Source organism: Dendrobates tinctorius, unplaced genomic scaffold (assembly GCF_039654945.1).
Source record: "Dendrobates tinctorius isolate UK_male_01 unplaced genomic scaffold, ASM3965494v1 ptg000030l, whole genome shotgun sequence".
In the NCBI taxonomy this organism is placed as follows: domain Eukaryota; kingdom Metazoa; phylum Chordata; class Amphibia; order Anura; family Dendrobatidae; genus Dendrobates; species Dendrobates tinctorius.
Genome location: NW_027361698.1, coordinates 18,351,744 through 18,373,025, shown reverse-complemented (window position 1 = coordinate 18,373,025; position 21,282 = coordinate 18,351,744). Strand labels below are relative to the sequence as shown.

Here is a 21,282-nt window from a genome sequence, read left to right as displayed (position 1 = left end):
TGCCTGCCGCCTTGCCAGCAAATTTAAAGGGCCGGCAGCAGGAAAAAAAAAAAAAATAAATAAAGAGGCCGGTGGCCGCCGCATTATCTGGCAAGCGGCCAGAGGAGCGGGCGCCCAGCCAGCGGCCCATAACTGCATGAAAATGACGGCCCAACGGGAAAATGCCCGGTTGGGTAAGTGGCCAATCCGGGCCTGATACACTATACAAAATACTTATACACACAGATCTTAGAATGATAGCACTAAGTACCACACATAGCTGTCACTATTTTAACACCTTCAAGACCTTGGCCTTTTTCGCTTTTGCGTTTTTCGCTTACCGTATATACTCGAATATAAGCTGAGATTTTCAGCCCGTTTTTTTGGGCTGAAAGTCCCCCTCTCGGCTTATATTCGAGTCATATACACCGGGGGGTCAGGTCATACTTATCCGTCCTGACACTGTCTCTTGAGCCCCCAGCTTCTCCCCGTGCTCTCTCTTCCTGCCTTCAGCGGTCACGTGGTGCCGCTCATTAATACTCATGAATATGCGCATATTCATGAGTTTTAATGAGCAGCACCACGTGACCGCTGAAGGCAGGAAGAGAGAGCGCGGAGAAGCTGGGGGCTCAAGACACAGCGTCAGGACGGGTAAGTACAGCGATACTCACCTGTCCTGCGTCCATGGCTGCTTGCTGCTGTCTGTCATCGGTCAGTGACTTCAGACAGCAGAGGGCGCGGTGACGTGGTTAGTGCGCGCCGCACCCCCTGCAGTCTGAACGTCACTGACCGATGACGTGGCAGATAGCGGTGAGCAGCCATGGACGCAGGACAGGTGAGAATCTGACACCCAGCGACGGAGAGGTGTGTATGTCATTTTTTTACATGCTGCAGCAGCGGCAGCACATGGGGGAATAATCTTAAGGAGCTTCTAATGGGGGCAGCACATGGGGGAACAAAATGGAGCTTCTAATGGGGGCAGTATATGGGGGAACAATATGGAGCTTCTAATGGGGGCAGCATATGGGGGAATACTCTATGGAGCTTCTTATGGGGGCAGTATATGGGGGAATAATCTATGGAGCTTCTTATGGGGGCAGCATATGGGGAATAATCTATGGAGCATTTCCCACCCTAGGCTTATACTCGAGTCAATAAGTTTTCCTAGTTTTTTGGGGCAAAATTAGGGGGGGTCGGCTTATACTAGGGTCAGCTTAGACTCGAGTATATACGGTATTTCCCAGAGCCATAACTTTTTAATTTTTCCATCAATATGGCCATGTTAGGGCTTGTTTTTTTGTGGGACGAGTTGTACTTTTGAACGACACCATTGGTTTTATAATATCGTGTACTCAAAAATGGGAAAAAAATTCCAAGTGCGATGAAATTGCAAAAAAAGGGCAATTCCACAACGTTTTTTTTTTTTTACCATGTTGACCAAATGCTAAAACTAGCGTGCCATTATAATTCTCCAGGTCATTACGAGTTCATAGACACCAAACATGTGTGACAGAGAGAGAAACACCGGCATGGTGGTTCCACGCTGTCAGATGTCAGCGTGACCCCGCAGATTTCACTGTGACCTGCGGTAAAAAGCATATCGCAGGTCACAGTCATCAGCTGATGAGACACTTCTACTCCCATCAGCAGAAGCCTGCTGTCACCCAAAGTAAAAGAAATTAAAAACCAATAAAAAAATAAATATTGGCATGAAAAAAAAAAAAAAAAAAAAACATGGTTACACTCACCTTACACCTAATCACTGTAAAGAAAAAAAAAAAAAAAAAAAAAAGAAAAAGCAGCAGAGGTGCCGTCAGTGAGGTCACCGGGGCTCATCAGCTAATGAACTCCGGTGAACTTTCTCACCACAGCTCAGTGATACACACTGCAGGAGCGATTACACGTTCCTGTCAGTGTGACCCTGCTATCCTTGAGAACAGTCACATTATTGACTGCTCTTAAAGTCATCAGGATCGTCGTGGGGCATTATGGATTATCTCGTCATTCTGGACAGGTGAGGAATATTGATGTTTATTATTTTAATTCATTTACAGGAGATGTTGATTTCATTGGACAGGGCGATGACACGACTATGATTCAAAAAAGGAGTTTGTCATTATTCACAATACAGAACTTTAATCAGGGCATGTGCGTGTGTGTTTCTTGTATACAATATCACTATTAGGTTAGTAATTGGGGCGTCTTATAGACATCCCTCCATTACTAACCTCTGGGCTTGATGTCACCTGACAATATGAAGTTGACAACAACCCACAACTATCACCCAATTTGGGCAAGTAGGAAGAGCGAGGCTAAGTGCCAGAATTGGCGCATCTTATGGATTTCACCTTTTCGGGGGCGGCTGAGAGCTGATGTTTTTAGTCTGGCAGGAGGCCAATATCCATGGCCCCTTCCTAGGCTATTAATATCAACCCGCAGCTGTCTGACTAGCCTTTGCTGGTTATTAATTATAGGAGGACCCTACATCATTTTTTTTCCAGGGTCCCCCATTTTAATAACCAGGAAAGGCTAATTATACTGCTGTGAGCTGATATTAATAGTCTGGAAGGCTAGACTTGGTTGGTTCTGCCTATCCGCGGAGGTTGGCACCCTAGATATACGACAATAACGCCCCAGCTCGTCGGGCACTCACCCTGGTTGTCCCTATTCAGATTATACTGATAAACACATTTATATTTTATTTTGGAAGAAAGTTTCTATAATGCGATACATAAACACATCACATTGGTAATAAACTGATGCACCCAATTGTTAAAAAGAAGGATACAGTGAAGTGTATATGCCTGATTCCGGGCTTAAATACTCCTAGTTTAGTAGTTAACTGAATGACTATATTTCATGAAATACAGCAATTTCAAGCTTGACACACCGGTCACGCATAGCCATTCCCATAATAAAGATATACTGAGCTAAACGGTAGATTACCCTCCAAGCCAGGCTGCACCTGATACACAACTTGTCAAGCATAAAACACAAACATGATATACAGTATGTATTCTAGCAAGGTCACAGGTTTCGAGTAGAACATCTGATCCTATATGAAATAGTATTTTTCATTCAAATACTTATATACAAATGTTTATATACTAATCTGGGTTCACACTAACTTTTTAATTCCCTTTATTTTAAATGAAAGAAGCATTTCTGGAAAACCTGCAGACAGGCTTATATAGAAAACATACAGGAGTTGTAAAATGCTTGTGTCTTTTTATTTTTCTTTTACATTTCTTTCCATGGAGTTACTACCATCAGCAGTGGAAACTGTCTGCTGTAATTTGAATTAGCTCCTTAAAGGATTTTTTCCATCTTATAAAGTGATGACATCACACCAGTATGGACACTATATGCTGTATAATGGATCTGTCTGCAGATTTTTGCTATGCAATCTGACAGCAGAATGATGTAGGGACAGATGCCCTGATTCCAGCGATGTATCACTTACAGTAGTTTACTGGATGCAGCAGATATGAGAGAATCACAATTTGCTTGCCTGCATTTCTAGAAAAGCTCAGTTGCTGAGCTGTGTATTAACCCTGCCACACCACACTGTGTATATTGTATATGAGAGATTTCAGAAGAGTGTGGTGGGGCTGTGGTTGGATTAGGATGCACAAGGCCAGTAGTCCAGTAGCGATAATCACCCACTGATAAAATACTGATTGTATTGAAAGAGCAAAAGACAGCCTAGTAAATTAATCATCACTGTAATCAAGGCTCTGCTCTTACATCACGGTGCTCTCATATTACATAGCATATATTTGGTGACAGATTCCCTTTAAAGGCTTTTGTGCAGCAGTTTGATAATGATGGCAAATCCTTCGCATTGGTCACCAATATCAGGCACCCTAACCAATCAGTTGCCAGCAGGTTCAAAGGCGGTGAATAGTAAGGCTATGTGCACACGTAATTTTTGTTACTGCGGATTTTTCCGTGCAGATTTGGTAAAATCCGCAGGTCAAAAAGACCTGCGTTTTAGGCTGCGGTTTATCCCTGCGGTTTCACACCTCTACAATGGGGAAGGTGTGAAACTGCAGCGGATTCCACACAAAGAATTGACATGCTGCGGATTAGAACCCGCAGCAAATCCGCAGCATGTGCACAGCGTTTTTCAGGTACTGTACAACGCACCTAAATCTGCTTCGGACCTGCAGGGCCAGAAACGCTGCGGATCCGCAGCCGAATCCGCAACGTGTGCACATGGCCCTAACAGTGTGCGTAGCCATTATACCACTGCTCTGTACACTACATAGTGGCCATTCTTAGGTACTGCAGCTCAGATAACACTCACTTCACAGGGTTTTAGGGTTAGGCCTTCAATGGGTATCCTTCTTAGGTTCATTTTTTGTCTAGATATTTGCATACACCCAACTTCATCAAGACCTGTACCGATGGGAGTCATACAGGCTAATCTGTCTGAACAAACACGTGTCTATTTCAATAAAAGAAAATTGACACAAACAATACATTTAGGGCACAGTGAGAAGATGTGGTTCCGGAGATGTACAACGGCTTCATTATAGTGTAAAGCTGTGCTAATGCGGCAGCTATTCTGGCCAGTAGATAATGAAATATGACAAAACGTATGTCTCGATATCTACACAAGGTTTCATCATTCTTGACAAAAAGAAGGCGGCTCAGAAAAATGGAAACTACATAAAGATGCAGGCTGAGCAGGCGGGCGTGCGCTCAGTCGAAGCTAAATATAACTGCGCGGAGCAGAAGCGGCAGGAGAAATGGGCAGAAAGCAGTCAGAGTTTATCAATCAGATAATCCTTCCCGACGTGCAGAGGTGAATACCGTCCATGAAGATGTGCACCTAGCATGGCTGGAGTGAGACAGGAATAGGACTATACACGGAGCGGCAGGGGATGGCTCATTAGTTTCCACCTCGCCAGCACGTTTCAGATTGCATCACGTGTCTCTGACGACGCAGCTAATCACTTCAGCGTTCAGTGCTGTATCCCCGCAGTAATGGATGATTTCATGATCCAATATAGAGGGAAGCACATTCACGGCCATGGTGAGCTTCAGAGAGAACCTGTCACTAGTCCTCTTTATGAAACACACACATCTGGGTGCACACGTGCTTTATAAAACCCCTTCATCTTATACAATTTATAATGGCACATTGGCTAATATACTGGATTACTATTACGTAATAGGTGGGCAATAGTGATGAGCAAATATGCTCAGATAAGGTGGTATCCGAGCATGCTCGGGTGCTAAACTTCAGTGTGCTTGAAAAATATGTTGGAGTCCCCGCGGCTCCCTGTCTCAGCGCTCTCCGACAGCTGTAACACATGCAGGGTGATTGATCTATTAGAAAAGATGGATGACATGCTAGTGTCCGCCATGGCTCTATGTGAAACAATTACCAGTTAAGCAATTCTGAAGTTTTTAGGCTGTGTGCACACGTTGCGGATTCTGCTGCGTTTCCGAAGCGGTTTTGGCCGTGCGGAAACGCAGCAGTTCCGCAGATATGGTACAGTACCATGTTATCATATGGCTTTTCAAAACCGCTGTGCTCACGCTGCAGTTTTTTCCGCGCGGTTTTGCTGCGGTTTACAAACCGCAGCATGTCAATTGTTTGGGCGGTTTCACACCTTTAACATAGTAGAGGTGTGAAACCGCAGGGCTAAACCGCAGGTCACTTTACCTGTGGTTTTACCTGCGGATCCACGTGGAGAAACCTGCAGGTGAATCTGCAACGTGTGCACATAGCCTTACACTGAGTCTTCATAGTGGCTTTTACTTTTTGCAGAACCCTTGGCTCAACGATAGGCGGAAGAGCTGCCAAACATTCCAATAGATGTTCTAGCCAACATTTGGGAATACTATGACTTAGCTCATCCCAATGCCAGGTATCTTCGTGCAGGCTACAATCATGTACATGTAATTTTTGGTTGGGTCCACACATGTAGACCTTCTTCCTTGCACAATTCAGAGTAAATACTACAGAAGAAAAAAAAAACAAAAAACAAAGACTAGCCTCCAGCCTTTATTAGATTTATGAGGACTTTCCACAAATCTCCACATTATCTATCAGCTACAGATGGGATTCTTCATCGCAAGCTTCCTTTCTGTGCACAAAGAGTAGGTGAACATGACAGGCAAACAACAACATACAAGCCAGACACCAGAGAAACTCGGCCATTTATAAACACATCTAGAAATGTCACAGCAATTGAATCAATAGTGGGGAAAAAAAAAAAAAAAAAAAAAAAAAAAAAAAATCAGTATTTGCAAAATGTCACGAAACCTAATCTACCACAAACAGCTCAGAGAAATTCCCATGGTTCATATATCAGCATTGAATGCTGAAGAGGCAAAAATGTATAATGAACACAGGCTAAATCTCACAAGATGACGGATATGAATATCATGAAGAGGTCCCATCTGCTCCTGAGACTACGTGATGTTTGTACAATACACCTGCATTCAAATTAGAGGAATGGGACACATTGGTTGATTTTTAGATCAAATGCGGAACACCTCAAATAAACAATGTAACAAATAAAATAAAAAATAAAAAAAGGAGATGCAGACACGCAGGCTAATGCCAACTTCAGATGACATGTCCCACAACAAAGCTGAACTTGGGCAATTTGGCACCAGTTCTCTAATCTTTGATGAAACCAGCAGAGATCAGGGCATCTCTAGTATCAAACACCAAGAAATGGTTCTCTCGGTCTCATCCTCTCTTTGACAGAGTATCATGTAGCAGCCATCCAGGATATGTGGATGACTTAGCCTACACTTCATTAATGCTGACCCTACACATTATATGGCTGCTGGCAGAACAATGTTTGCCCAACGAACATCTCAGCCGACGCTCCCATACACAGGAGCGCTTATTCAGCTGAGCGATTATGCATTCCACCAGCTGACACATCGGCCAGCGCTTATCCCGGGGAGAAGAATGCAATCAGAAGTCTGAAATCGAACCTGCACAGCTGACTTTTCCACTGACCATCAGTCTGCCGGCACCCTTTAAACATGAGACCATCGGCCGATCCTGAGGATACTGCTGGATTCGGCTGACATTACGGAGTGACGTTTTGGTTGCCAGTCTTGCAGAAGAGCAAGCTGGAGTAAATTAATGCATCTTTTGGCTGCTCTGTGCAACAACAAGAGGAGTCCTACAGTCGGGGACTGATGTACATTCCTGCCCTAATTTACGCTTTTGTGGTGTAAATTCTGATCAATTTGTTGGTCTTTTGTTCTCCTGAAGAACAAAAATGATTGGATGTTAAAATTCAAGTCTGCCTAATACTTCTCTCCCCCAACATCATTTGTCAGGGTGAATCGGGAAACCGTCATACGTATTAGGCCGAGCGGGTTCGGATAACACGACTCGGTGTATGAGGACCATTATTCTGACAATGGAAAAGATCAGGGGAGGCAGACTGCTGGCATCTTCTCGGGAGCGTTTTCACAGCATCATTCTGATGAAGCAGAGGAGTGCACATTTTTTGCTGGGTTTCTAAAAATGACTGCTAGCAAAAATAGCAGCTCTCATTATACCACAGCGCTGTGAAGACCCACACAGATCTATTTCAGACGCAGCAAGAAAACCATTATGTATGCACCTTGCTTCACCGTATCCTCACGTCTATAGAATACTGGATGTGGTGAGGGGTTTATTCCTAAAGTGAATGGCCAGAAGAGAGCACAGCCTGTTTGTACATATACATGAATAATTCCCAGCTTTCAGAATGATTCTGCTTTAAAGCCAGCCAATTGCAGACCTCCAAGCACAGAAGAATTCTGCCAGGCCCCACTGTTAAATACAGCATGCCTTAATGGAGCAAGTTCATTTGTAAATAATGAAGAGGAATCTGATTCAATTAAGCGCTGACCTATTTTTTCACAACATACCGCGGGAGCATCTTACTCCCATGTTGCCGAGTGCCTTTCAGGCAGACTACTGCCCACTAACAAGCCTGAAGCCACACAATTCTTATCCGACTCATCCTGTCACTGCTGCCTTACAAGTGGATTCATTGCTGTAATAGTTATTATAAGTAATCTCGATGCGCATGCAACAGACATGGCTATTTTATGGTAGCCAAAGAGACATAAAAGGTAATCATGTAGATTAGCCACTGGCAGAAGCGGCTATTTCTGTGCACTACGCAGAAGCTTTGGAACTTCATTCTGTTGAGCTGCTAGACGGCTGTAGTATGGAATTATCTTTGTTCTTTCCTGATGAGGTACCCAGAAGAGAGCAACAGTGTTGTTTAAAATCTGACCATGAAATGCATATAGAGAATAGCAAGATGGGCTTTAAAGGGCATCTGTCAGTAGAATCAACCCTCCTCAGTTGTCTATATGGGCATGTAGGTCATAGGAAGCCGAATACGACGATACCTGGCTTGCCAGGATCCAGAGAAATCCACATTTTTTCCTATAAGTAAATTATATGTACCAGGCTATAGGCCGGACATAGATCTGCATGAAAATCTGCCTCCAGAGGTTATTTTAAAATATAAGAGAGCGTTACCAGTGTGATGTGTAATGGCTGCTCTCTGTTCTCACTGCAGAGCTGTGTGTGATTATAACTGACACATCTGCAGGTTCCTCTCAGCTTCAGCTTCCAGCTCACAGTCACACAGTGATGCAGTAAAACAGAGATGTGAGAACTGCAGCAAATGTGTTTATAAGAACACAAAGTTCATTTCTCCTTTTCTGTGTTAGTTACTTGTCTTACACTGGTAGAGCCCCCTTTTATTTAAAATAGGCTCTGGAGGCAGATTCCCATGCAAATCAGTGTCCGACCCATAGATTTTTACAGCTCATTTACACATGATAAAAAACGTTGATTTCTCTGGAATAAGACATTAGATCGCGCATATCAACGTATCATTTTATTCGGCTTCCTGTAACCTACATGCCCATGTAGAGAGCATGATGTCACATCATAGGTTGTTTGACAAGATTTGCAAAACATACTACCATTGAATGGAATTCTAGTAATCCTTGGAGTACTGGGAAAGGATCTTCTTCGAGCGTCATCTTTCTCTTTTGTCATCGTTACATCAGGCAGAGAGTGAAAAAGAAAGAAGGAAAAAAAATGTCTTCCGTTGAGGAGAAACAGCACCAAAAAGGTAATCAAAAGGGTTCTGCTCACCATCCCATGATGAGTTTTTTACTATTCTCTTTTTCTCTCTCTGCCTGATGAAGAGACCCAAGTAGTCATTAAAAAGTATCAGCCAATAATGATTTTTTTTTTAATTGACTAACACAGTACAAGATATTTTTCTTTCATTTTCCTTTCTCTTTTCTTTCTTCATCATTTCCCACACTTGAAAAATGGTTGCAAGAGCATGTAGCGCTATTAAAATACCAGTGGAAGTACTAGGTTTTCCAAGTTGAAACCGCTTCAGGAAAATGCCGGTGATCATTCTCCTGAAGCCTTTGTGTAGTTGTCTCTTCAGTTGAGTTTGCGGTGGTTCTGCCACCAGACATCTTTACTTTATGCCTGCAATATATAGAGGTTACAAACTAAGCACCCAAAGTATGAACATGTTACAGTCATATGTTAAAGTTTGGGCACCCTTATTAATGTTAACCTTTTTTCTTTATAATAATTTTGGTTTTTGCAACAGCTATTTCAGTTTCATATATCTAATAACTAATGGACTCAGTTATATTTCTGGATTCAAATGAGGTTTATTGTACTAACAGAAAATGTGCAATCTGCATTAAAACAAAATTTGACCGGTGCAAAAGTATTGGCACCTCAACATGAAAGTGACATTAATATTTCGTAGATCCTCCTTTTGCAAAAATAACAGCCTCTAGTCACTTCCTGTAGCTATTAATGAGTTCCTGGATCCTGGATGAAGGTATTTGTGACCATTCCTGTCTACAAAACAATTCCAGTTCAGTTAAGTTTGATGGTCGCCGAGCATGGACAGCCCGCTTCAAATCATCCCCCAGATGTTCAATGATATTCAGGTCTGGGGACTGGGATGGCCATTGCAGAACATTGTAATTGTTCCTCTGCATGAATGCATGAGTAGATTTGGAGCCGTGTTTTGGATCATTGTCTGGCTGAAATATCCATCCCCTGCGTAACTTCAACTTCGTCACTGATTCTTGCACATTATTGTCAAGAATCTGCTGATACTGAGTTGAATCCATGCGACCCTCAACTTTAACAAGATTCCCGGTGCCGGCATTGGCCACACAGCCCCATAGCATGATGGAACCTCCACCAAATTTTACTGTGGGTAGCAAGTGTTTTTCTTGGAATGCTGTGTTTTTTAGCCTCCATGCATAACGCCTTTTTGTTTGACCAAACAACTCAATTTTTGTTTCATCAGTCCACAGGACCTTCTTCCAAAATGTAACTGGCTTGTCCAAATGTGCTTTTGCATACCTCAGGCGACTCTGTTTGTGGCGTGCTTGCAGAAACGGCTTCTTTCGCATCACTCTCCCATACAGCTTCTCCTTGTGCAAAGTGCGCTGTATTGTTGACCGATGCACAGTGACACCATCTGCAGCAAGATGATGCTGCAGGTCTTTGGAGGTGGTCTGTGGATTGTCCTTGACTGTTCTCACCATTCTTCTTCTCAGCCTCTCTGATATTTTTCTTGGCCTGCCACTTCTGGGCTTAACAAGAACTGTACCTGTGTTCTTCCATTTCCTTACTATGTTCCTCACAGTGGAAACTGACAGGTTAAATCTCTGAGACAACTTTTTCTATCCTTCCCCTGAAAAGCTATGTTGAATAATCTTTGTTTTCAGATCATTTGAGAGTTGTTTTGAGGAGCCCATGATGCCACTCTTCATAGGAGAATCAAATAGGAAAACTACTTGCAAGTGGCCACCTTAAATACCTTTTCTCATGATTTGATACACCTGGCTATGAAGTTCAAAGCTCAATGAGGTTACAAAACCAATTTAGTGCTTCAGGAAGTCAGTAAAAAGTAGTTAGGAGTGTTGAAATCAAGAAAATGATAAGGGTGCCCATACTTTTGCACCGGTCAAATTTTGTTTAAATGCAGATTGCACATTTTCTGTTAGTACAATAAACCTCATTTGAATCCAGAAATATAACTGAGTCCATCAGTTATTAGATATATGAAACTGAAATAGCCATTGCAAAAACCAAAATTGTTATAAAGAAAAAAGGTTAACATTAATAGGGGTGTCCAAACTTTAACATATGACTGTATGTCTTTTATCTGCTTCAAGGTTTCTTAAGAGGTTAAAAGAAGTAACGAAATACTGAACATGCGCACAGCAATTCCATTTTGATATTGCCATGTATTATGTTCATTTTTTGTGAAGCTTTTTAAGTAATCCGTTTGAAAGAGCTATTATGTGCATATGCCTTATTAAGGCCACATTCACACGTTGTGTATTTGGTCAGTATTTTTAAAGGACCACTCCAGTGAGTTATTCTTTTCAGCGCTCAACAGCGCTAGAACAAGGCTCTCATACACAAGCATTGAAAAGTGACCCCTGGATTGATCCATGGAACACGGGAGTGATCTGGCAGGTCTCAAACTGCTGGAGACCAACAGAAGCGGTGCTGATAGAATGGGAAGATGGCAGCAGGTATGTATGAGAGTCTGGATATAAACACCACTCCAGGACTGCGATAATAATAAAAAAAAACCCACTGGAGTGGTGCTTGTAGCCAAAATCAGATGTGGAAAAATCAGAGGAAAAGTATAATAAAAATACCACTTCTGCATTTTGTATCCACTCCTGGTTTTGGTTACCAATGTGAAATACTGACCAAATACTGAACGTATCCTAAGGGCTCACTCACACAAGCGTGTAACATGGCTGAATGCTATCTGATGTTTTATCGAATAGCACTTGGCACAACGTTATACTATGGGGCAAAGTAGATCCACGATTTTTTTCACATGCTGATTGCATCTAATATTCAGATCGCACTCATTTATTCAAGTCTAAGTTGTACGAGCACAGAGGCAATGGAGAAGATTGAGAAATCAATTTCTCAGTCTTCTCTGCACCTGTGCTGCCATTCTCTCATGCGAGATATTTGCTTTAATATAAGGGACATGCTGCTATTCTGAAAAGGAGTGCTCATACCGTATTATATACATTGCAAGTAATAAAAGGGATTTTGTGCAAGCTCATAAAAAGTTCTTTCATTTGAGAATGCCATTTTTCATCCTTATTACGTTATATTTACCTTTAACTCCAAAAAAGAATAAAATGTCCATATTTTCCGTCACAGAATTCACAGAGAAAGATTATGTACCTACAGTCCGATGTACAGTATTTATGCACAAAGATGGATTAGAACGTGAGTCTAGATGGCTGATTAGAGTTTAAGAAATTAGCAGGGCACATTACCACCTAATGTGATAATTGTGCAATCTGCCATGTTAGTGGTGTACTCATTGTAGGCTAAGTGAGCTAAAGCCTTACATGGCTCCTTGGCCATGGATGCCCAGAAAGTTCTTATCTGGACAAACATGTTGAAGATCAGTCTGCTGACTTATGCTATAACAGAAGTTAGCAACACAAAAATCTTTCATCACAAGGCCACCACCCAACTTCACTGGTTTGGCAGAAAGCTAAATCTTCATGACCGGTTTGGAAAGGAGTCCTACGTGGACTAAATGTGCCCCACGTTGCTTCTATGTGGATTAACAAAACGTAATCTATACACAACAAATTAAGATGTTCTCTCTTAAGGCCCCATTAAACGCTTTAATGTCCCAGCAATCCCACCAACGATCCAACGTGGATGGGATCGCTGGGACATAGTTAGCTCATCGCTGGTGAGCTGTCACATAGGTAGACTGACCAGCGTTCAGGACCAGCGAGCAAGCTGGTATCCAGGGTAAACAGCGGGTAACTAAGCGTCGGGCGGCACTTAGTTACCCGCTATTTTCCCTGGATACCCGATCAGGACCAGCGAGCATGCTGGTATGCACTTTAAACAGTGAGTAACTAAGAGCGGCGCTAAGTTACCTGCCGTTTACCCTGGATACCAGCTCCCAGCGTCTGCTGTATGGCGCTGGGAGCTCGCTGATCGTTGGTCTCTCGCTGTCACAAGAAGCGATGTGTGCTGCCCAACGGGAGACCAACGATAGATTTATGGCCCAGACCATTAGGCAACGATAAACGATCAGCCAACTGATCGTTGATCGTTGCTACGTGTCACACGCAACGATGTCGTTTCGACGTCGCTGCAACGTCACCAAACTGGTGACGTTGCAATGATATCGTTCACAATATCGTTACGTGTAACGGGGCCTTTACTGCCTCTCCAATAGTGCTAATAAATGTATCAGAAACAAAGTGTTGACTGAAGGTGTGGCAAGCGGCTGTGGGGAAAGGTTGCCCAAGTTTGCAAGACAACCTATATGAAAGGTATAAAGTGGGGTACATATATAATAAGTAGCAGATAAAGTAGACCAAACAATTTAGTAAGCATATGTAAACTTTACAACATGGGAGACAAAGACTCAACGAAAGATATGCTCAGCGGGTTCTGAATAATACCTCTTGCGGAAAGCTTTTTGGTGTTGATAATTTTGGCAGCATACTCTTGACCTGTGGTAATCTTCATGCATCTTTTCACCACAGAGAAGGCTCCCCTGCAAAACAAGAACACATAGGTATTAATAGGTCAGTAGACAACATCTCTGACCAGATAGCAGAAAAGATTCCCCCATTCTGTATGCTATGACACTAATAGGCTGTGGATGAGCAAATGTGCTTTTCAGATGTCATCTAACCTCTCCTTGCATATCATCCTAAGCAGTTCAGTTATCCAGGCAATGAACAATGTTCTACACACACTCTTTCACCTTTTAATAATTCAGATCAGAGCAGAGTAAAACTACTTCAGTATTTGCTGTGCCCGAGAATCATTTAGTGACTTTTTCAATTGGTTTTCATTTTGGCTCAATCTCCGGTTTCTCACTGGAGGAAGTTTGAATACCACTTGCATTTTCAATGTGATTCAGCACTATAGTACAACACAATCAGATTTAGGCCTTTTTCTACCCCTGTTTGGAATGAGCTGTGCACTTTGACCTCCTATCCATAACTTGTAAAATACTAAAATGGTCAGGCTTCATCTTTTATAATGCCTGTGATGAAGGCATTATTGGGGAAGCTTACGCGATCAAACCTGATGTCGTGAGCTCGCTCTCTAGCTGTGGCAAGTGTCAGCAGTGTAAAATGGCACTGCACTCGCTCACAGCCCTGTCAGGCTGAGAGGCCCCTTTCACTAGCACCAGTGAAACAGAACCTTATCAGCCCGGTAGGACTACTACAGGTTCCTCCTTACAGATAAGCCCGGTGTGTTAATGGAATTATATTGGGCCCCGGTATCATGGAAAGTTAAAGCCAAGAACATGGATGTGTTTTTGCAGATCGAGATAAAAGAGCAGCCCAAGGTTAAATTATATATTTAATCGCCTTAAAGGCACACTAGGCAATACACTATATACACAATGGTTATACATATTAAATTGTCAGATATCCAAATGCAGGTGACTGTACAAATGTTATAAGCAGATGAATCATGTTAATTACCAGTTTCATGTTTCATGGGGCTGCCAGCTGATTCAGTTCTTTCCAGCACATTACACGACGTGGCCCCCTCTTTGGAAGTGAACAGCAAGCATGGCGAAGAGAGAGGGAGAACACATGGCCTAGCACAAGCATTTATCCAATTGGTTGGTTACACTCCCTAGAGGGGCTTTATCCCCCTCCCCTGGGTGTTTAAATCTAAAACGCCCAAAACCTATGAAGGATCATAACTTCTCAATTGAAGGTCATAGGGTGGGGGTTCTGGCGTCATCGAATCTGGCTGGGCCCCCTTTACAGTTGGAGACCAAATAAGGCTTCGTTACCTGTCTTTTACTAGCTGTTCTGCTTAACTCCCCATCCTGGGGTGCTAGAATGGATAGAGACCCTGAAAGGCATTAAGGCTGTTCCAGAGATCTAAAAACTGTAACCGGTGTGTGGCTAGGATGTACAATAATTCCATATTCTCCCTAAATCTTTGTATGAAATTCCTCTTTGACTGGAGGAAGTTTGAATACAGTCACGCAGCGTGGGCTCCACAGGTGGTCATCTTGTATGTCTTGGTTACTAGCTGGTTTGGCTGGACCACCTGCTGAGTCAGGTGTCCTGTTACAGCTACACATGTTGAAGGAATATTGCAAGAGGCCAAAAATCCCACAGAGCAAAATCACGAGACTAATTTTATGGCAGATCAAATTTGGCATGACCTCTCTTGGTCAATTAACTGAAAGGATCATGTCGTTTCAAACAGAGCACAAATGGCACACAATGACCAGAAGGATGTTTTTTGTAAGGGAGAGGGGGAGTGAGGAATGTGGTCTAGTAAATACAATACCCCTTTGATTACCTTTTAGTTCATCAACTAGAATTTGGTGTTCTTTTACGTTCATAGAAACTATTAATGTCTGTATAAGCATGCAGAGCGATCATCTAACAAAAAAAAAACACTTAGATTGTATTTTTAATGCAGGCAAAAAACAGTGAATGTGCTGTCAATAATAAATGATAACTGTATGTGAATGAACAACCGATGTTTTCAAACTCACAATTTTAATAGGAAGTTAATTCACACTTGTTTGTGTTGGAGTATAGAACAGCTGCAGGCTTATTCTGTGGAATGTTCTGTAGCAGATGGTGCTGTGTTAGCTGTTACATCTTGTTGATATTGGTGTAGTTCCTCTCTCTATACTTTATTGTAAGAAGTTTTAGTTGGGTGTGTTATTTCTCTTCCTGTAGTTCATTCGCCCACAATGTCTGAGTGCTGACTATTCTGTTTAAATCTGCAAAAGTTTGGATAGTTTATATACCCCAAATAAAAGGGTCCTTACATAGAGTACATTAAACTAGAGGTGAGCAATACAATAATCTAATTTAAGCTGTGGTACAGGATGTATTGCATGGCCTTTATAAAGGCATACATAATAGTATCACAGGTGGCGTGGATGTGGTTGTACAAAAACCATATGCCTAGGATTTTGAAGTCTAAGCTACCATGCCCTAGTGACATACAACAGCACAGCATCTGTGCATATGACTGATACAGCCACTTATCTACGACGAGGCATCTTTGTAGTCTCATATTTTCACAAAGAAAACCTTAAATATCACGGCCACACTAAGGCCTTGGGCACATCTAAGAATATAGATAAAATCCAGCTTTCTAAAGAACAGAAAAGGCTAATGACCTAAATTTGATTAGTAAAAAATTGATGTGAAAATAGAAATCAAATTCCTACACTGTCTACATATATTTACTTATTACCCAGAAATAATTAGTTTATCATAAAGTAATAATTTACCAGAAATCCAATAATACAAAGTATTCTATGGTATCACTGAATGTTTACTCCTCTTAAGATTCTTTATGCAGGACATAGAGGCAAAAAGAAATATTTGTGATAATTACTTTTTTTTTTTTTTCCATTTTTGGTCAGAATGTGGCGTACTGAGAATTCCAGTGCTGCAAAGAAGCATCAGCAGCTGATTGTCACAAATGCCTTTTCTGACTATGAGATGGTTTGAATGACCCCTGATGAGAACACCAGAGCCAAGACTGAAGCTGCGCGAGGATGAACAGTGAACAAGTCAGCCAAAACCCTGGAAAATCTGAGTGAACGGTTAACGGAATTGATGGTGTTTTGCCATTGTTGCTAAATGATATCATATGAGTGATACCCTGCTTTTAGGGCTTGGTGGTCAACATGACAGAATATTTAGGAGTGGAAACTGAGAGTTAGGTTTGGCACCCAAGGGTCTTATCCAGTGTGGATGAAGAAGTATTAAAGTTGCTTACATTTAAGGGGGGTTTCCCATGAACAAAGTTAATTTGAATCAACGTTTTAATCAATAGATAATAAGTTCCACAATTGGATGTGTTAACCCCTTCCTTACCGATGACTGAATAGTACGACACTGTTATAATCAGCTGACATGTGCCATCCGCCCGCACCTGTTAACTCGTTAAATCCCGCTGTCAAAGCAGACAGCGGGCATTTAAATAGCACTTCCGGCCGCCGGGCCGGAAGTGAGCTCATCACCGACCCATCACGTGATCGGGGGTCGACGACGCGTTGCCCTGACAACCAGAGGTCTCAGAGACCTCTATGGTTGTTGCAGGCAGATCGCTTTGAGCAAATCTGCTACATAGGGGCGATCTGCTCATCGCCCATATGTAGCAGAGGCGATCGGGTTGTGCATGCTTCAAGACTCCTATGGAGGCTATTGAAGCGTGCCAAAAGTAAAAAAAAAAATAAAAATAAATAAAAAACCTAAAAGTTCAACTCACCCCAATCAAAATAAAAAAAAAAAAAAAAAAAAAAAAAAAAAATCACATACACACATATCAGGTATCGCCCGATCTATCAATAAAAAAAACGCATTAACACGATCGATAAACAGCGTAGCGAGAAAAAATTAAAAACGCCAGAATTACATTTTTTGGTCGCCACGACATTGCATTAAAATGCAATAACGGGCGATCAAAAGAACATATTACCACAAAAGTGGTAATATTAAAAACGTCAGCCCGGCACGCCAAAAATAAGTCGTCACCCGACCCAAGATCACGAAAAATGGAGCGCTATGGGTCTCAGAAAACTGCGCAATTTTTTTTTTTTATTAGCAAATTTTGGAATTTGTTTTCACCACTTAGATAAAAGAGAACATGGACATGTTTGGTGTCTATGAACGCGTAATGACCTGGAGAATCATAATGGCAGGTTAGATTTAGCATTTAGTGAACCTAGCAAAAAAGCCACGCAAAAAACAAGTGTGGGATAGCACTTTTTCTGCAATTTCACCGCACTTGGAATTTTTTTCCTGCTTTCGAGTACACGACATGGTTAAACCAATGGTGTCGTTTAGAAGTACAACTTGTCCCACAAAAAATAAGCCCTCACATGGCCATATTGACGGAAAAATAAAAAAAGTTATGAAGTTATGACTCTGGAAAGAAGGGGAGCAAAAAACGAAACCGAAAAATCGAAACACGCTCCGGAAGTTAAGGGGTTAAAAAAAATGTTCCTGTGCAGGTTTTCGTGAGCCATGGGAGAAAGTCTCAGTGGGCTCATTTAAAGGCAACCTGTCGGCAGGATTGTATACAGTAACCTACACAGTGTCAGGTCGGCGCCGTTATACTAATTAGGCCTCATACCCATTGACGATTAAAAAAAAACGGTCCGATTTCTGGACTGGAAAAAAGGGTGGAGTGTTATGCCAGTGTCATGCGATTTCTATGCAATTTATTTTTCCACCCGTTTTCCATCCGTTTTTTTTCCCAGCCACTCTTTTTCTACAGTCATTTACAGTGTTATATACCACAGAATGGTGATGTATCCGTTAAAAACGGATGGAAAACGGATGGTCCGTTTTTTTAATCGCACCCATTGACTTCTATTGGTGAAAATCGCAGCATGCTGCGATTTTTTTCTCAGACCGATTTTGGCTGAGAAAAAAAATCGAAAGTGAGATGTCACCCATTCACTAACATGGGTCAGAGTGCAATCCGATTAAAAATCGGATTGCAATCGTCCGATTTTATCGCCAGTGGGTATGAGGTCTTAAAATGATACCTGGTGAGGAAATCCGATGTTGTTGTGTAATCTTTATTTTCAGTTTTGAGTTAATGATATGCTCGTGCTCCGGGGCGACGTCTGGTGTTGCTGTGATTAGCCATTCATAACGCAGACTGCTGACAGGCCACTGATCCCTCATTTACCTGCCCCCTAGTTTACATAATAAATATATGTAAATACTTAAAAAAAAAAAAAAAAAATCCGTCTGTGCAGCATAATCGCATCTACTATATATTCGTTTAATTCTGTCTGTCTATTTGTAACAGAAATCCCGCGTCGCTGATTGGTCGCGGCCGGCCGCGACCAATCAGCAACTGGCGCAGTCCGGCTGCAAATTGGCGCGGAATTCAAACGACACATTCCACCCCTACCGTCGGGAGATCTGCGGCGCTAGCCGCTGATCTCCCGACGGCTGCCGCGGGTCATCTCCTGCCGCTCGGAGGTCAGTGGTGACGCAGCTGGGGAATGACCGGCGCCAGCCGGTCATCTCCTGGCTGCAGAAGTATCCCGACCGGCGCTAGCAATCTCACTCAGTGTGGAATCTGTCACCGGAAGTTGCAGGCCTATATAAATGGCCTGGGTCCGGTCCGATGGGCGGGGTTTCTTCTTTTTTCTCCACCCCATCCATGGCCCTCATCCGCGCTCTTCTCCGGTATTCTTCTCCATCGTTCGCGCGTGCACAAAGCAATCTTGCTTTGCGCACGCACAGTATGTTTTGCCCAACTGCGGGCATAGCCAAAAATCATTACTGGGCATGCGCCGGTACACTATGTCCCGGAACAGAGCGAAATACTTCCGGGACATAGTGTACCGGCGCATGCGCAGTAATGATTTTCGGCTTTGCCCGCAGTTGGGCAAAGCATACTGCACGTGCGTGAAGCAAGATTGCTTTGCGCACGCGCGAAAGATGGAGAAGAATACCAGAGAAGAGCGCGGACAAGGGCCATGGGTGGGGTGGAGAAAAAAGAAGAAACACCGCCATTGGACCGGACCCAGGCCATTTACATAGGCCTGCAAATTCCAGTGGCAGTTTCCCTTTAAACTACATACATAGAAGACCCGATGCGTTAGAATCGGGCCACCATCTAGTGTTTAATATGCAGTTAATAATTGTGCTGTTTTTTCCTGAGTATAAAAAAAAAAAATCCAGGGGCCGGCTTCGTGAAGCGGCCGGGAGAACACAGGTGCCCGCTACTTAAGATAAATGAATATTCACCTCTCTCCACTCCCATAGGCGTGGAGCGCTGGCACAGAAACAAGATGCTGAGCAGGAGCGCAGGGATGGTAAGCAGAATTTTTTTTTATACTTTTCTGATGGGGGCCATATATAGGGTGGTGCCCAATCAGTTGAGCCTATGCAGTTATCGGGTGAGGACAAGAATCAATTACAGATGTGCTCATCACTGAATCACAATCTGTAGCCGGAATTCCACTGTTGCAATGAAGACAATTTTCCAATGCAATAAAAGACACATGATCGCTTTGTACTGAAATCAAAATATTTGAAAGTGGATCTCCAATGTCTCCATCTCAGCAGGACCCTGCTCTCACAGTAGTATTGATCCATGTCTTAGGTCATGTTCACATGTAGCTTAAATACAGCATTTTTTTCTGCTGCTTTTTAGCCTCATGTTTTCTGCAGGCATATGCACCAAAATATGAAAAAAACTATTTTAATTGCTTTTTTATCTGATGAGTGTTTGGTACAGATTTGAAGTAGCATTTAATGCATTTTTAGTACAGAAAAGTTTTGATGCTGCACTTAAAAATGCATGGAAAAAAATACAGTTGCATCTTTATCAAGTTCTTCAAAGAAGCCTATGAAGAAAAAAAAAAAAAATTAGCGTAGAGGGCAGGAGTTTTCCTGAAATTATATTCACTTTGCTTGTAGAGTTAGATTGTCTGCACACAAAAAAAAAAAATAAAAAGGGCAGCATTTACGCTACGTGGGAACATGGCCTTAAGTGCACCATCAGCAAATCCGAAGCATGAGGTGAGCAAGCTATTTCGAACTCCTTCATGCTTAAGCTGGTAAGAGAGGAGCACACCGCACTGTCATCGTCTCATCAGAGCGATCACGGACCAACTCTGCCAGTAGACGGAGCAGGAAGCTCACTGACGGCACACACAGCTACTGAATACAGATAGTACAGGCAGCTCTGCAGTATACTGAAAACTGTCATCCTGAGAGGGTTTAAAGACCCTGCTGACAAAAAAGACAGAAATAGTATAAATAGTGAGTATCAAGATTTTCAATTGTATCCTCACCTGTCCAGGCAACAGAAAATCCAATTTAAGCTGGCTTATAAAGTGGTATGAATTTCCACAATAATTTATACCATTTTTAGCATAACATTTTCATATTTGTTAGGCTGCAGGAATCCAGACTACCCCCTCAGCAAGTGTCAGGGGCCATGTGTGTGTTTATATATAAATATTTTTTTTTTTTTTTTTTTTAAACACATGATCCAAAATTAGCAAAAACTAGAGCAAGTCACTTATCAAATATGGCTTCATATGAGATGTGACCCCAAACTCAAAAGCAGGAATAAATGTTCTCTGTAATGCAAAAAAAAAAATTAAATCTGCATTTCAGAAAAAAGGATGTGGTTCCAAAGTCCTGACTAAGGCCAGCATTGAAAGGTCAGAGCTAGAGTTGAGCGATACCGTCCGA

General features: G+C 42.3%; 1 protein-coding gene across 18 annotated transcripts in view; it reads right to left on the bottom strand.

Annotated features, from left to right (window-relative positions):
• CAMK2D (calcium/calmodulin dependent protein kinase II delta) overlaps positions 1 to 21,282 on the bottom strand; it is a 288,504-nt gene that overhangs the window by 255,983 nt on the left and 11,239 nt on the right. For all 18 annotated transcript variants that reach the window (XM_073571883.1, XM_073571881.1, XM_073571889.1 and 15 more), the window contains exon 2: positions 13,501 to 13,595. In XM_073571883.1, the coding sequence (XP_073427984.1) occupies positions 13,501 to 13,595 (95 nt within the window). The remainder of the gene's footprint in view (positions 1 to 13,500; positions 13,596 to 21,282) is intronic.